General features: G+C 37.7%; 1 protein-coding gene and 1 long non-coding RNA gene across 2 annotated transcripts in view; one reads left to right on the top strand and one right to left on the bottom strand.

Moving 5' to 3' along the window:
• The first annotated feature begins 2,004 nt into the window (after positions 1–2,004).
• LOC112953069 overlaps positions 2,005–15,555 on the top strand; it is a 37,674-nt gene continuing 24,123 nt past the window's right edge. Inside the window, exon 1 of the long non-coding RNA XR_003250515.1 lies at positions 2,005–2,055. This is a non-coding gene — a long non-coding RNA (uncharacterized LOC112953069). The remainder of the gene's footprint in view (positions 2,056–15,555) is intronic.
• Positions 8,253–15,555, bottom strand: part of EFCC1 (EF-hand and coiled-coil domain containing 1) — a 33,769-nt gene continuing 26,466 nt past the window's right edge. The window contains 3 exon segments of the mRNA XM_026046062.1: positions 8,253–8,389; positions 10,011–10,080; positions 13,113–13,271. Coding sequence (XP_025901847.1) covers positions 8,256–8,389; positions 10,011–10,080; positions 13,113–13,271 — 363 coding nt within the window. The 3' untranslated portion in view covers positions 8,253–8,255.

Below are 15,555 nucleotides of genomic sequence, written 5' to 3' on the forward strand. Positions count from 1 at the left end.
CTGGTAAGCACAATTAAGCATGGGGAGTTCCCTTACAAGAAACCAGTTCTCTGTGTAATTTATTGCAGAGAGAGTGGAATTCTTAAATGTTGCTTCATAATAAATGCCACTTGCACTTCAGAGCACAAATTTAAATGAAAGAGTTATTAAAAACACTGAGCAGGGATAAAGCACTGGCATGAGTTCATGGGTCCCTTGTTCAGAGAACATAGGAGCTGTTTATTGGGAAATAACCCTTACCTGTCTTGTGACAGGTAAAAAGCCCTTGTATTTACAAGATAAAAACTAAAGTAGTAGCAAATAYTGGAGAACCTGAGACTGGGAAAGACTGGCTGAGTGAGGGGCTAAGAGCTGTAGGAATGACAAAGTAAGAATTCGTCACTGCATATTATTGATGGTTAAGCCAAACAAATATGAACATACAGTGTTTGAATGATTGAATGACAACATTGCTCTGTGCTTAATTGGAATGGGCATGTGTGTAAACACCGCCTATACATTGCTAAAGGACATTTTCTATTCTATTCTCTCACATTTAAAAATCTCTTGTATTTATCACTATGAAAAATTAAATGTAAGCTAAATGATTTATKTATTATGTTTCATTTTTTCYTCTCATAATTGTGTAAAATGCTTCCAAAAACCTTTCCTGGGAGAGTTCAGCGCTCTTGCACTGTAACATGGCTAGTAGGCCATAAAGTGACTTGTCAGCATTCATGTGCCAGTGGTAAATAGAAGGTGTATTGGAATCTTTATGTGGTATTGGCAGGAAAAAGAGTGATAGTGAAGGAATAAAGGAAAAAGTGACTTGCATTTGCTGTTTGCTTGTGTGACAGTTCATGAGCTAGATGAAGTCTAAATTACAATTCCTCTATCCTTCGAAGATCTCCAACTGTTTATTTGCAGCAGGACTTACGTCCAGGCCTCAATAATGTTATCATTCAGCAGCAGATGCAGCTTTAAAACTATTTACAGAGTTTATTCATCCGTGCAGGTATTAAGTGAATCTGGAGTCCATAACAAGGAATTTTCAAAGTTTTCATAACGTTGGCTAGACTTGGTTATTTTTTTTTTTTTTTTTTTTTTTGTAGTACTATGTAGACCTGTATGCTGATTTTTTTTAATAATTCTGTTTCTAACAAAGTGTCAAATATATTAAAAGACTTGGAATGGCTTGAGAAAGCTATTTTTCAAAACTATTTTTTGATTTTAAGCTATGTTTGACTTAAAAATACATTTGATCAGAATAAGCAGAAAATGTTGTTTTTCTGCATGGTAAACAAATAAAAGAAGTCCAGCCTTTTATATTGCCAAATCTTTTTTAAAGGTCTTTAAATTCTAAAACAAGCTAGGTTTCTCAATAACATTTTTTTTCTCCATCATAAAATGAGGTTCAGTTGAAGCAGAACAGTTAGCAAATGAACAGGTGTTTTGTCAAGATTGGGATTTCTGGTAAGTCAGCATTACAGATTTCCTATTCTGGGGGAGTCAGTGGCTGTTCCACTATGGCTCTGTCTTTCCTGCAATGTATTTGCAGTAGTACTGCCCTTATTCACAATGTAACTAATGAAAAATAAAGTGATCAAGACCTTTATTTCTGAGACTCTCAGAATGACAGAATAGTTGGGGTTAGAAGGAACCTCAAGGGATCGTCTAGTTCAACAGCCCTGCTCAAATCAGGGTTATTTGGAGCAGGTTGCTTAGGGCTGATTCCATTCTCAGTCTTCTCTTCTCCAGATTGACCAGTCCCAGCTCTCTCAGAGTCTTCTCATATGTCTGGTGCTCCAGGCATTAGTGATACAGCCCTTCATTGGATTCACTCCAGCGGCACCAGCCCCAGCTCTCCAGGTGTGGCCTCACCAGGGCTGAGCAGAGGGGAGGGATCATCTCCCTAACCAACTGACACCACTTTTCCTGATTGAGCTCAGGTTGCTGCTGACCTTCATCTAGATTAAAAGAGTTTGTGATACAGGCCCCTCTTAGTTCATGACAGGTGTTTCAGCTTCACTCTTTCCAGCTGAGTCCTGTGGCCACTGGCTTCTTGAGCATGTGAAGGTGGGTGTCTTTTCTTAGTGTGCTGTAGTTTATTTGTGCTAATATGTGTGGCAAAAAAGTGCATCTTTACATTTGTCCCAGTTCCAAAGCAATGTTAAGTCATTCTCTTAGTGGCCTGTTGAATATTTAATTATTAATAATTAAATTGATTGTTCAGATATTTAATTTATTAGCCCTTGCTGTCTGTATTGCACAAAAAAGCACATTCTTTACTTAGATAGTTTATCAGTCAATGATCTAAGTATATGTGTGCATTTGTGTTTAATTATATTGAAGTATATCCCTCTTGATGAATTTACAGCCTTTTTCTAATAGTAAGTTCTACCAATGTACCTTCAGAAAAGTTTCTCAGAAAAGAAGCCAGTATGTATACTAACCACCATGAGGTCAACTTCATGTTTTAAGCTTATAAAATTATCATGTTAAAAAATACAGAGCTACATTTGTGCTTGCTGTTGAAGTTGCTTAGACTTTGCAAAATTGTCCCTTCCGCTTTGCTCAGTTCCACCTCTGCTGACATCCTTGTCCATACAAGAGATAAAATAAGAATGAAGAGATTTGTCTTTTTTCTTCTGTGTGCACATGAGAGCTTTCTCTTGCACATCTTGTCAGCAGAATCTCCTTTTCTGTACTCTCGATGTTGTTAATTATGTTCTATTTTAAAGTCTCAGATATTTTTTTTTTCCCTTTCTTCCTGTACTTTTTAATTACTGTCTGTCTTTTCYATGTTTTAACTCTCAGGAGTTTTGGGATAAGTCGTATGTACTTAAAATGAAAAAATAGTATAAATGGAGGTCATTCTGCTGTGACTTGAAACAACATCCTCTTATGAAATAGTGGCTATTGGATATGCAGTTCTGCTTCTCCAGAGAGAAAAATCTCTTAGAAAAATACAGTTGGAAAAGAGAAAAAATACCAAACACATACTCGTCTTATACTTTAGGATTTAAGACTATATATGTAAGCTACTCTATATGTAGCTAAACTCTGTATGTAATATATTTTCAGTGTAAGTTCAGAATGGAATTGTAGGGAGTTACCTGTAGTTAAAACTTTCACTTTAAAATAAAGTGAAGGTAAAGTTTAAATAAAATTCTCTGATTAATCAGTATAATCTGAAATCTTTGTTTTATCTTTCTTAGTTGTTTCCTTTTCCAAAACCTGTATTCCTAAAGACAGACACTCCTGATTCTATACTTTCATATTTCAGCATCCTGATTCTATCCTTTCAATAAATAAGTTAGGGTCTTCACTGACAGTTGCAGTAAAAATTCACTGTCTTAGGCCTAGGAAACTCCTGAACAGAAAAGAACTTGATATGTGATTATTTCTTAAATCCTGAAGTATTTCTATATTTGAAATGCTTCCTGTCTCTTTTTTGTCTCAATATACTCTAGTTCAGTGGCTCTTAAAGTCTGATTTCATGACACAAATCTTTGGTTCTGTCAGTTTATTTATAAGTAGCTGCAGCCAGATACATTAAAGCATCTACAGCTGCGTTTCTTTTCTTGGGCGTTTCTATCCAGTGTTAGTGAAGGTCTCTAAAGGTTTAGTTTGATCTGGGCTGACCCAGCTTGAGATACCCATTCATCCATTTTGTATGGCAGTCATTCTCTTCCCTTGCTGAAAGTCTAAGAATGTAAAAGCAGCATCTCAACTGACACCTCCTATGTAGTATATACATTTCTGTCTTTATGCTGGAGGTGGTCTGGCTTGTGTGTTTTTTTTTTTTTTTTTTTTTTTTTTACAAGGCATAACTACAGTAAATGGTAAGTTGATTACAGCAATCTTCATTAAAAAGGAGCATGCTTCAGTAGTGGAGTTGGTGATGTTTTCTCTAAACAGCTCTGTAAAGGTGACCTAGATATGGTTTCCACGGTAGTAAGATGTGCTGTAGGCTAGTGATGAGCTCCGAGGAGGCTCCAGAAGGCTGCTTAAAATGCAAGCACATTTGAGAGTGACTTTCAAATGCCTCTCCAAACCTGGTGACATTTTGGGGGAGACTGTCAGTCCTTTGGCAGAGGAGCCAGTGCTCTTTCTCAGCCCAGGGCATGGCAGATGTTTCTGCATAAACAAGGAGCAGCCCTGGATTCTCTCACCATGCCTGGAGTGGCTGACGGGCAGGGCTGCAGTGCCTTGACAAGAGAGCAGGCAGCTCTGATGCACTTGTACTGGGAATATACAGGAGATTTATTGCTCATATTAATTAAGAAATCTCCCATGAGCATTGTATGTTTTCTTTTTAAAAGTGACATTTCTAAAATATATGGTAGGATTAAGATCAAGTCTTCTTGCCCCCTTCYTCCCTCTCTCCTGTAATCCCACCCTTCCCAATTTTTTCAGAGATATAAAATGCTGAAATGCTTCATGGTATGCTGGACCTTTATTTTATTTCCCTTGTAGTTATAAGCAAAATCTATGAAAAATAATTGGCAAAGCAGAACTATAAAACAATGAAGCTTTCTTAAGTAAAAGAACATTTCTAACTAGAAAAGAACAAATTCTGTGATCTGAACACCCTTTGGCTTTGCAGTGAGCATGTGGGTGAGAACACTTCAAGGCCGATCATTTTTCAATGTCATCCTACAGTCCTTGCGTACTTCTTGACAAAGATAAGTTATCTCATACTTCTTTGAAGCACAATCATAAAATACTCATTTAAAATGTACTCTGCGTTGTGCTCTCGCAAGTAGCATTCACCCTAGTACAAGGAACGCGGAGAGGCCAGTGTGGCAGGATAGCCGCTCGGCTGCCCAGCATCAGGCCTTGCTGCTGGTCACCTGCTACAAGTCTGTAAGGAAGAGGAGCCCTCAGCAGGAGCTGTATTTGTGGACTTATCTAGATAAATTAGAATGTAAATGTGTGCTACTGTGTGCTGTGTAAAGCCTAACACATACTGAGCTCACTGAATGTGATGCTCTCTAAAACACTATGGCTCACTCTAGACTGGTGAGCACAAATTGTCATTTGGTATCAGCCTTGTACTGCTTTTTAACTAGTTATGTACCTGGAGCCAATTTCCTTCTGCTCCATTCCTGGGAGATGGCTAGGGATGATTCTGCTGGTGCACTATAAAAGAACCAAGAAAGCAAGAGACAAACATGACAGAAATACTGAAAATCCAGGCCCTTTGAAAGTAAAATAAAATTCAGGAAATAAGGAGGATATCTAATTGAATTTTTCACTAAGAAATGCACTCTATTGCTTTTGTATTATGCAGAATTATATGTAAAAATATTAATATAAGTATCAAAGGTTTTAGTGTCCTTTACCTCTGTGAAATTATAACTTTAGAAGAAAGTTTTGGTTCATAATGCAGTATGCTGCACATGCTGTACATGTCTATTCTCATTCTCCCTTACCTAGGAACTCTGTTTTACGCAGTGATATTGAAAAGGGTTGATCTGTTTTTAGCAGAGAATGAAATCTAAATAGTCTGGCTTTCATTATTAAAATGTACCATGTACTGGTTCAAAGGACTGTAGCAAGAAAGGTGGGAGATTGAGTTTCAGCACATGCAGCAAACTTAAACATCCTGGTGTGAGGGACTTTCTTCCAGTAATATGTATAAAGGCCATTGACCTTTTGGAATAGCTCTGGCTATTGCACTGATTCAGTGCGAAAGTTTTGTTATTCCGTGTAACATTTCTGACAAGTGACCACTGCTGGAAACTCCAGGTATAAAAAGTGCAAAAAGCCCTAAATTGGGCAATTATTTTTCAGATAGCCTTGAGTTTACTAATAGTTTATATCTTACAGGAAGTAAAAAAAAATAATGGGAGGAGGAAACTTTGCTTCAAAAATATAACATGTCCTAGAAGTCTCTCAGACCCTCATACTATCTTGTCTAGAAATGAGCCAAGCCCAGAGTAAGAAAGGCATTGGGAGAGGGAGTTTGGAAATGAAGTTGAACCAGAGAGCTTGGACTGTGAGCGTGCTGTGGGTGTCTGTGCAAGAAGTGTTCCAGTTTCCTTACAAGGGTGAACTTCTAATTTTTAAAGTGAATTATGCTGTGAAAGCATGATGATGGCTGCTAAACAAGAGCAAGCACASTACAGGAAAGGAGTTTTTGTCTCCTTAGTAACTTTTATTTTCCTGAGGAAAAAATACTAAGAAAAGGTATGTGTATTGCATTCTGCCATATTTACAGCATCTGTAGCTGATCATGTCACTGTGTTTCCAGACTGAATTGCACTCAGTTCTGTTGTCTCTCCTCCCTCATTTTATCATTTGTCATCAGTCTACTTAATAGTCTAGAATATTTCTTAAAAAAAGAAATAGAAACTCATTGGTGAATAAAGTTCCCAAACTATGCMATTACCAATATTAATGTATACATAAGTATATATTGTACAAATCCATAGATTTGTATAGAGAKGTGGTATATGGGGTATATGGTATATATGGAGAAAGTATACAACAATTAACAATTCATATAATGTAAAAACGTTGTAGTGGTTGAGAGAATTCTAAATCATGTATGTAATATATTGTAACCCTACTCCTGAAGGGTCTTTTTTGCCAAGGATGCACACAGATCATGTATATTGAATGATTTGGTGGCATTTTCTCTCTCTAAACTTGCACCGTATTCCTAGGAATGTCTTAGAGAACTGCACCAGAAATGAGCCAAGAATTTTCTTGCCTCTGTACAAACTGAATCCGAACTTCTGCAAATTTAATGTAGTTTTTACTTAATGCCCATTTAGTACAGGGTTTTCTTAATATAATTTCTTAGTGTTTAGTATATACTAGTTAAAATTCCGGTTAGTATTGTATATAATATTAGTGTACAGGTTTATCAGTGAATATTTCACTATGAAAAATCTGCAAAGAAAATACAGATCTATGTCTAATATGCATCTTTTCTGGTTTCACAGAAGAAGTTACAAAAAAAAAAAAATCCCAAGAAATCACTGAACAAGCAGAGTTTGGTCCATTGTTTACAAACAATTTTTCTCTAAAATGTAATGGAAGAATCTACTTCATATTTTTTTGCTACTAACATGCTTCAAAAAGTTAAGTAATGTAATGCAGCTTTGGATGGAAGATTTGAGCTATAGATTGAATTATGAATAAAAAGAAATAGATCTTTCCTTCGTACATAGCATTATGATATGAATTTTTTTTCTTGTATGAAATCCACTTTAATGGGGAAAAAAAATAGTGTACACAGTTCTGAATTGAATGGTCTCATTCCATTCTGACATTCTCGGGCAAATAATTTCACAATTTTAAAAGAACTAAAGTACATCTTAATAACAACTTCAATTGAGTGTTTAAGAACTCTGCTTCTTTAGTTTCTGTGTTTCATAGCTGAATGAAACAGCAAAGGCAAATAGGCAGCAATGTGTTTTTGTTGTTTTACTTTTGCCTCCAATTATTTTATTCCTGATTAAAATAGTAGAAGATGCCATTAAGCATTACTTTTTTACCATTACTTTTTCTGCAACGATATCTTTGTGTCTGAACAGTTGTATTGAGGAAAATTAAATGGAGAACATAGCTATGTACTGCATGTGTCACTTGCTGATGCAATGGCAGCTGTTGCAAAGTGAATTTTTCTGTCCTCCTTTCCCTGAGAGCCTGGAAACAAGATTATTTTGTGCATTTTTGCAAGCACTTAAGTGCAACTTAATATTTTAAGACTGTTACCAGTAAGAAGAGTTGCGAATTTTCAAGGTGTTTCTGTAACTACAAATATAAAACTCATCAGAATAGTAACTTTAATCTAACTTTAAAGTTAAATAAGGTAAATTGTATTCACAAATATAAGCATATACAAACATATTTTATGCATAGTCTTTAACTTACACTACTGGCCTATATTTCATATTTATAGTAATTTTGTCCCTTGGGTATTAAGAATTGGAATTCCAATTCCACCAGTATTGGAACGTCTTGYTTGTGCAGCCAGCACAGTCAAAGAAACAAGACTGTTTAGCTTCTGGCCGAGGTGGATGTTGTTGAGCAATCCTCATATCATGTGAATACTCCTTTGGTAAGGGATGATTTTGGAGTTAGCTGAGGAATTAGTGCTCTTTCCAGAGGTAGCATTCCTTTGATTTCATGGCTTAATTCTGCTGCTGCTCTTCTCCAGGACTGAGCTCTTCTGAATTGGATAAATCTTAATCACTTCTCAGTTGCCTGAGTGAGCGGTGGTTGTGGCTCAGCAAGCGGCGCGGAGCTGTTGTTGCTGCTCAGCACGAGATGAGTAGTGGGTTAGCCAGGACTTGGCGATCCTGCGCCTGCCCCAGCGGCTGGCTCTGCAAGAGCTCGCATGCAGTCAGCTCGTGGTGAAGGGTATCTAGGACTTCAGAAAGGTGGGCTTTTCCTTTTAAAGGAGAATTGCAAATGTTAGCCTATCAACAAAGGCAGAAAACRATACTTTAACAGTCATAACAAAAGCTCTCTTCTAGATAGATGTTATTTTAGTAACTGACATAATATATAAATTTTGAGACCAAATAATCAGTTCCTGTCCCCACAAAAATGCATGAGTGGAGCTGGGTTCAAGAACTGTTTCTCTGATGTTTTTCTTGCTTCATCCTTTGCTCATGAAGTCTGCACATACAAAGACTGTTTCATATMGCCATAAAGAGTTGCTAATCCAATCACCCACTTAGTGTTCTCAAACAGGAAAAAAATCTTTGGTTAACAAGTATTAGGAAAGCTGCTAAAGTTGCTCCAAGTGCTGAGCTGAAACATGAAAGAAGAGAAGACAGTTTATGGCAATGGTGGTGCAGAATGGACAAAGATTGTCACAAGGTTACTTCACTATTAAATTAATTGGTGCCAGTTACCCATTTTTGGAAGCTGAACTGTGCCACAGCAGGAGATGCTTTGCTTCAGCAGCACTCCTTTGAGTCACTGTTCCTGTGTAGGATAAGTAGTAGCACCTTGTGGATGCTTTATGTGCAGTGGGTGCTAACAGTCAGCACTTCACCAAATTTGGTATCTCAGATATATTTTCCCTCTGTGTGAGTGTCCTGAAGCCAGCAAAAGCTGCAGCTTCCCCCTGCTTTCTCTGTAGCTGTCTGGGTATGGCCCAGTGTAGGTCTGTACTGCCTATACGGTGAATTAGTGCACACTAGCAACAATGAGGCTTTGGAAGAACAAAACACAATGCTTTTTATATTATTTTCCCTGAAATACTGTTATTAATATTCTCCAAAACAAACCCCAAGGCCACGTCTAGCCTTTTATTATCTTGTCTTTGACTGTTATGCCCATTAAATCAACTACAAGCCATGTTCTTAGGCTTGGTACAGCCTGTTCATTTCTTCAGCCTAAGTACAAATGCTCTGCTAATAGGAACGAAGTAATCAAGCCTAAATCTCTAGACTTTGATCCCTCTGTGTCTTCTACAGAGGCAGCTCTGGCATAGCAGACTATTGTCAAGGGAGAGGATTTTGCAAGGTTAATTTTTTGTAAGAGGAACATGAAAGATTATTATTATTATAAGAGTGCAGGTGTGATCCAATTTCTTTACAGAAATGTGCTGTTTTTCTTTGTATACATGCTTGCATTGGAGAAGAGGAATGAAGCACATACTGGAATAGTAAGTGCTGATACATAGTGCCTAATGTACTCAGGCTTATGTTTTTCTTATAGAAATATTATATGATTTATTTATAAGATCAATACTTAGATGATCAATATTTTTATATGGATAGAAATTAGTGAGATGCTGAATGGTGTTCCCAAGACCAAATTCTAATTTAAATTTGGTTAAAAATACTGGATTTTTCCTTTTTTTTTTTTTTTTTGAAGTCTCACAGATTAAAAAGCATCAGTTTCTAAAGGTAATCTTCTTGCCTGGTACTTCTTTCCCTCACACTCTCTGCCTGAAATACGTATATATTTTTTCCTACTCAATTGTTCATTTTCTAGTGTTTTTCACAAAAGGACACTTTTCCTACTCCTTGGTGTTTATACATCATTTACTTTCTTACCATTTTGGGCATCACGGCAGGATTCCAAAGTGCTCAGCAAGATTTTCCCCAGGGCTCGCTTAGATATGTTCTTTAAAAAACAAGATGATGTTAGGGCACAATTATGTCCTTCACCAGCTTAAGTACATCTAGGTTCAGTGCATTTGCATTTTAAAGTTAAAAAAAAAATCTGAATACTGGAATTGTGGAACCTGATACTGACTTTATTTTCAAGCATTTTATCATTGATATTAGTTAAATGAAACCAGTTTGTGGAGGAGGGTCAGATTTCTTTAACAGGGCTCTAGAAAGAGAAACTGTGGTTATTCAGTCCAAAATATAGAGCTTTCCAGAACTTGTACCTGTGCAAGTGTAGATGGCAAGACACCCAAGCAGGACACACAATGAAAGCTGTTTGAGCCTGCTAAGCCCATATTGAGAGGTGAACAGGATTTTTTTTTTTTTGATGTTATATCAGAAAGTTTCCCAAACTTGCACATATTAGGAATCATTGGCAAGTATATTAGGTATACTGATATCAGAAGAGGTTCTTGTGTCATATGGTAGGGCCACTGTTAGTTATATGTTGATATGTATTAGAGTAGCCGAAATGAGTGGACTGTATGAACTATTTAGGATTTGCTTGGCCTGGTTTAGTAGCAGTTTATTTCAGAAATCTTTTTTGATGTTGCATAATGTGTCTGGAAAACAAACTCTCTTAACTTGCTCTCTAGGTACTAATGCATGCTTTCTGGGAGATGGTCTTGCAATCAAATTAATTAGTGTTTGCTGCTTTCATATATGTGGGGACGGGCTGTTCTTCTTAAAACTTCATGAAGGGAAAATAAGTGGAGGCTGTTTTGGAGGAAAAACCCTGCCAGCACTTTGGACCATCCTGACTTTTCCTATGGATACTGGTCACCCTTTTCTTTATTTTTTTTTCTTTATTTTATGACCTTTTTCTTTATTTTGTGACCAGTATCTTTATGGATACTGGTCACCCTTCTTCTTCTTTTCCCCCCATGGGGACTGGGGTCTAGTGGACAGGAGTTTAGGGTGAGCTGGTGTTACACGTGTTGGGAAGGTTTAGTACTTCTGGCAGACTGCCTGCTTGTCTCTGCACAGTCACTGCTCTGTGGAAGATGCAAGTGAGATATGCTGGGAGTATTTACAACTCAAAGACAAATATTCTGGGGAAGTGACATTTAAAACTACAGTTATTGATGAATCTGCTTTAGGGATTTAGGAGGTCCTTGTTTAAACTTTACTGGGAATACTGCAAATTACTTGATTTTGATGTCAATGTTGCATTGGTGCTGTGGAAGTTAAGAGATGACTGGCACGTTTCCTGCAGTGTTTAGGATGAAGCACTGTTAGCACTTGGGGGTGGCATGTTGTGTGATGGATTGTCTCCTATGTGGGAATAATTTTCAATGATAAGACTGACCAGTAAATGACACTTTGAAGTCCTGCCACAGAATATTGTTATGCTTGTTGCCAGTCACAGCCTTTACTAGTTTAATTCTTCCCTGGTTAGTTATTGATACATGTAACAAGCATCAAACTTGGGATATGAAATTAGAAGTTGTGTGTCAAGTGTTGAAGTAGTTTACTAAATTATGAGATAATGTACTGATTTTCTAGAGACAGCAGTAGAACAGGAATATATTTCAAACACAGTAAAATGATCATCTGAGAAGGCTTTCTCATTAGACACAGACTAGGCAAGAGCTCTGCTGAAAATTGAGGAGCACCCTGAGTGTTACTGAAGAAATTAGCTCCCAGCAGTACAGCATGGCTCCCAACATACTCCATGTTCTGCAGACTAGCCACCCATTCACAATGGTCTTCTGACCTTCACTCACCATTAGCAATCCTCAGACAGAAAATTGAAGCATATTTGCTAAAGGACTGAACTGCCATACTGGSTATATGCTTCTAGGATAATAGGTAAAAAATTTCTCAGAGTAAAAATTTTACTGGTGTGTAGGAAGTGGTTTTTTATCTCTTCAATACAGACTCAGTGCTGCTGCAAGATGCAATTAGAGAGGGTTTTTTTATTTCCTCTTTCCACCCTCCCTTTGTATAGGGGAAGGCTGGATTCTTGTTTGTGTGCAACACTGATTTCTAGCTCAGTATGAATCTTTGAACTCAGCCTGTACAAGGAGCTATGCTTTGCAGTGTAGGAGACCTCTGATCAGATGCTCATCAGTACTTGCTGTTGCTGTACAAGAGCAGAGCCTATGGCTTGAAATGCTGCATGTGAACTTCGTCCTGCTTCTGGCCTCTGCATAGCAGTGGTGATGGGAAATAGACTTTCTGGCTTGCAAAAACTGCTGACTTGAAGACTGATACATAAAAATATGTGAACACTTAACTTATCCCACTGAAATAGAGGTAAAACTGTTCCGGATGTACTGCTGTTGTCTGCTCGGCTAAACAGTTTACACAAATGTTTTGACTCTACTGTATTGCCATATATGTATTGAAGAGTTTGGCATTGCTGCTGCCTTTCAGCAGAAGTCTGACCAAACAGCACATGGGGAACGTTAGCAGATGATTCCCGTCTCAGAAATCTGAGTCTGATAGTAAGGTGCACTGGCGTAAGAACCRTGACAGGGTGATTAAAGGAGGACTGTGTGCTTTCTTTTTTTATTCAGGAATGTATATGAGGATTTCCGCATAATTAACCTGGAGATGTGAGAGTCAAAGAATCTTTAAAATGAGAGCTGCATTAGAAGAGGACTATTTTTCAGGCTGGTTTCTGCCTAAGAGAAGATAGGCTGGCATTGATATTTCTGTGGGATCAGTAGGAAAAATAGTCCCCTAGAGGGAAGTAGGCTTTTTCATTGTTACTATTTTTGTTTTTCTTGACTCTCAGAATTTTATTTATAGGAGAGCATGGAGATCTAGATCCAGGGAAATAATTAGATCTCTTTTAGAAAGTCGTTCATAGGGGTTTAAGAGCTTTCTCCAAACACTGGAATACTTCCAAGGGTAAACACATATAGAAATGTTTCCTGGTGTAAAGGAGCTTGTACTGAATGAAAGCTAAGACCATCCTTTTTGCTTGGAAAGGACACTATCAAAAGCAGTTCTAAGCTGATTGCTTTCTTGCCATACCAAGTCTCGAAGTTGTTGAAGAAGCTGTAAAACATCCATGAACTTCTCTTCCACCAGTGACAGCCTAACTCTCTCAGTCTCCAACATCTGTAGCTCCATCTTCAACAATTCGGTCTCTTCCACCTTTTGTTGCAGTTCACCTAGCAATGGACCTTTTATCTAGACAATGACACAGGACATTAAAAGCACTGGAACCTTTTGCTTTCTTGTCCAATAACTGTAAAACTAAGTTTCCCCCTTTATCTGGTAAATGTCAGTTCACTCGAGAAGACAATCTTAAAAGGAAATACATAACTTTAACCTCTGCGTAAAAGGAAAAATTAATTGTTGCTAGAAAATGAAGGCTTTGTTCTTGTACATAATTGCAGGGTCGTTCAGTACTTGTGTAGCCAGATTATTCAGCAGTTTTAACTGGTAGCATTTCTTTTTCAGTTTTCTAATCTTTTTGCAATTCTTTATTCCTGTAAGGTAAGAAAGCATGACTGGTTTGTATGCCCTCACTAACATGATCATATTTTTGCTTTGGAAATGCTACATGCAAATCATCCATATATATGATGAAAAAGGAAAATAAATATATTGGATGTTTCATCTAAGTATTTGGGGAAATATTTTTAAGGTCCTGGTTCTGCCAAGCATTGGCTGGCATGCTGTCTTGGTGAAGCACTGGTTTTCAGTGAAGTGTGGAAAGCTGTAGGTTTGCAAATGGTCTACAGAACTTCTGCAGTGGAGTGATGTTCACCACTGCATGTGGGCCTTGCAAATCTGAGGTGAGCTCCAGCTTGCTAGCTGCCTCAGACCTGCCTTCAAATAAACATGTTACCAGTTGGAACTGGCTGGAACTGTGCCTAGAATTTTAACTGTAACCATTTTTAGCAATTTCTTGTTGCAAAGAGGATCTAGATTTATGTCTAGATTTATAATATCCTTAATATCCATGCCAAGCTCTGTTTTAATCCTTCTGTGTTGTCATCTTTCTTTTTTTAATCTCTATTGAATTTCTAGCAATAATTGAAGAAAGAGCTGAACCAGTAAAGCTGCAGACTTCATGGGCACTCATATTTTATTTGTGGAAAATTTTATCCTGATTAATAGGAAGGAACATCAGTTCACTAGAACTTAAGCATAATCAGAGTGAAAAAATAAAATAATCTGTGATCCCCTTTGAGTCACCTAGAAGATCTTTTTCTTTCTGATAGTGTGAAAACTATGCCCTTGTTGTCACTTGTTCCACCATTAGATGGAAATTTGTCTGTTCCATTAGCTGTCCTTGAGTTTTGCTGTGAGAGGCTCTGCACCTCCTAGAGCTGTACAGCAGCTGCAGGAGTTTGGATCTCTTACTCTAGTCTGTCAAACAGTGATTTCAGTATTCCTGCCTGAACACCCATCTTGGATGACTAAAGTAATATTTTTCCTGTACATTAAGCCAGCATTGTTGTCACCAGTGTGGCAGCAGTGTGAGACACTGCAAATGGCCTAGAGGCTGAGTGAGATCTTCCATTATTTAGACATGTGGCTTGGTTTATTATCCTGCAGTTTCCTCCACATTGTAGGTACCACTCATCAGAGATGTGCTAAATACATGAAATAGTTACGTTCCGTTGTACAGCTGAACAGTAATAGAAGTATCATATCAAATAACACAGAGGAAATAAGTTATAATCTCTATTTGTAAAATCCACTTTCCTAGTATACAGCTAGGCAGATGCTTGTGGAAATTCTTAACAAGTGCCCGTCTGTGCTGACAGAGAGAGGTCTGTCCCACACAGGATATTTCACATCTGCTACTTTTAGCTGTTCCTCTAATCACACTGGCAAAGCAATATACTTGGAAAGCCACACAAGGACTTCTCTGTTCTCTGTTGTTTGATACTGAAAGGCTGTAGGACATCTAGTTTGTCTTGTGTACAAACATGAATGGAAAAATAGAAACTTTCCTCTCTTAATATGCATGCCACTTGAGTCCTCCATAGTTGTCCAGTGTCATAACCAGTTGCCTAGCTTTATGGACAGCATCTGCAAGATGCTAGCTCAAAATACCACTATTAATATTTGGACATAGTGCTTGTTGCTACTGCTGGCTCTTTCCTCTTCATCTGCTCGTACAAAGCCTTCTTTGCCTGGATTTCTTAGGCTYTAAGAAACTGCTTTCTATAGCAGTCATGTTTTCTTTACAGGCATTTCTCATACATAAGAAAGCTAGTTTTCCAATTTCTTAATTTTTATTTATGGGTGTTTTTTTTAAATTAACTTACTGTGCTTGAAGCCAGTAGTTCACTCTTTTCCAACATATTTTCCCTAGATATTTTCCCTAAGTCACTGGCTTCGGAGATGTGGGTTGTGTTCTTAACTCTACCATAGTCCTTGAGTACAGCCTGGTTTTGGATATGTCTCTTGCATTCTGTGCCCTTTTTTTTTTTTTTTTTGGGGGGGGGGGGGGGGG

This window comes from Nothoprocta perdicaria, unplaced genomic scaffold (genome assembly GCF_003342845.1).
Source record: "Nothoprocta perdicaria isolate Ctin4 unplaced genomic scaffold, notPer1 scaffold_42, whole genome shotgun sequence".
NCBI lineage: Eukaryota > Metazoa > Chordata > Aves > Tinamiformes > Tinamidae > Nothoprocta > Nothoprocta perdicaria.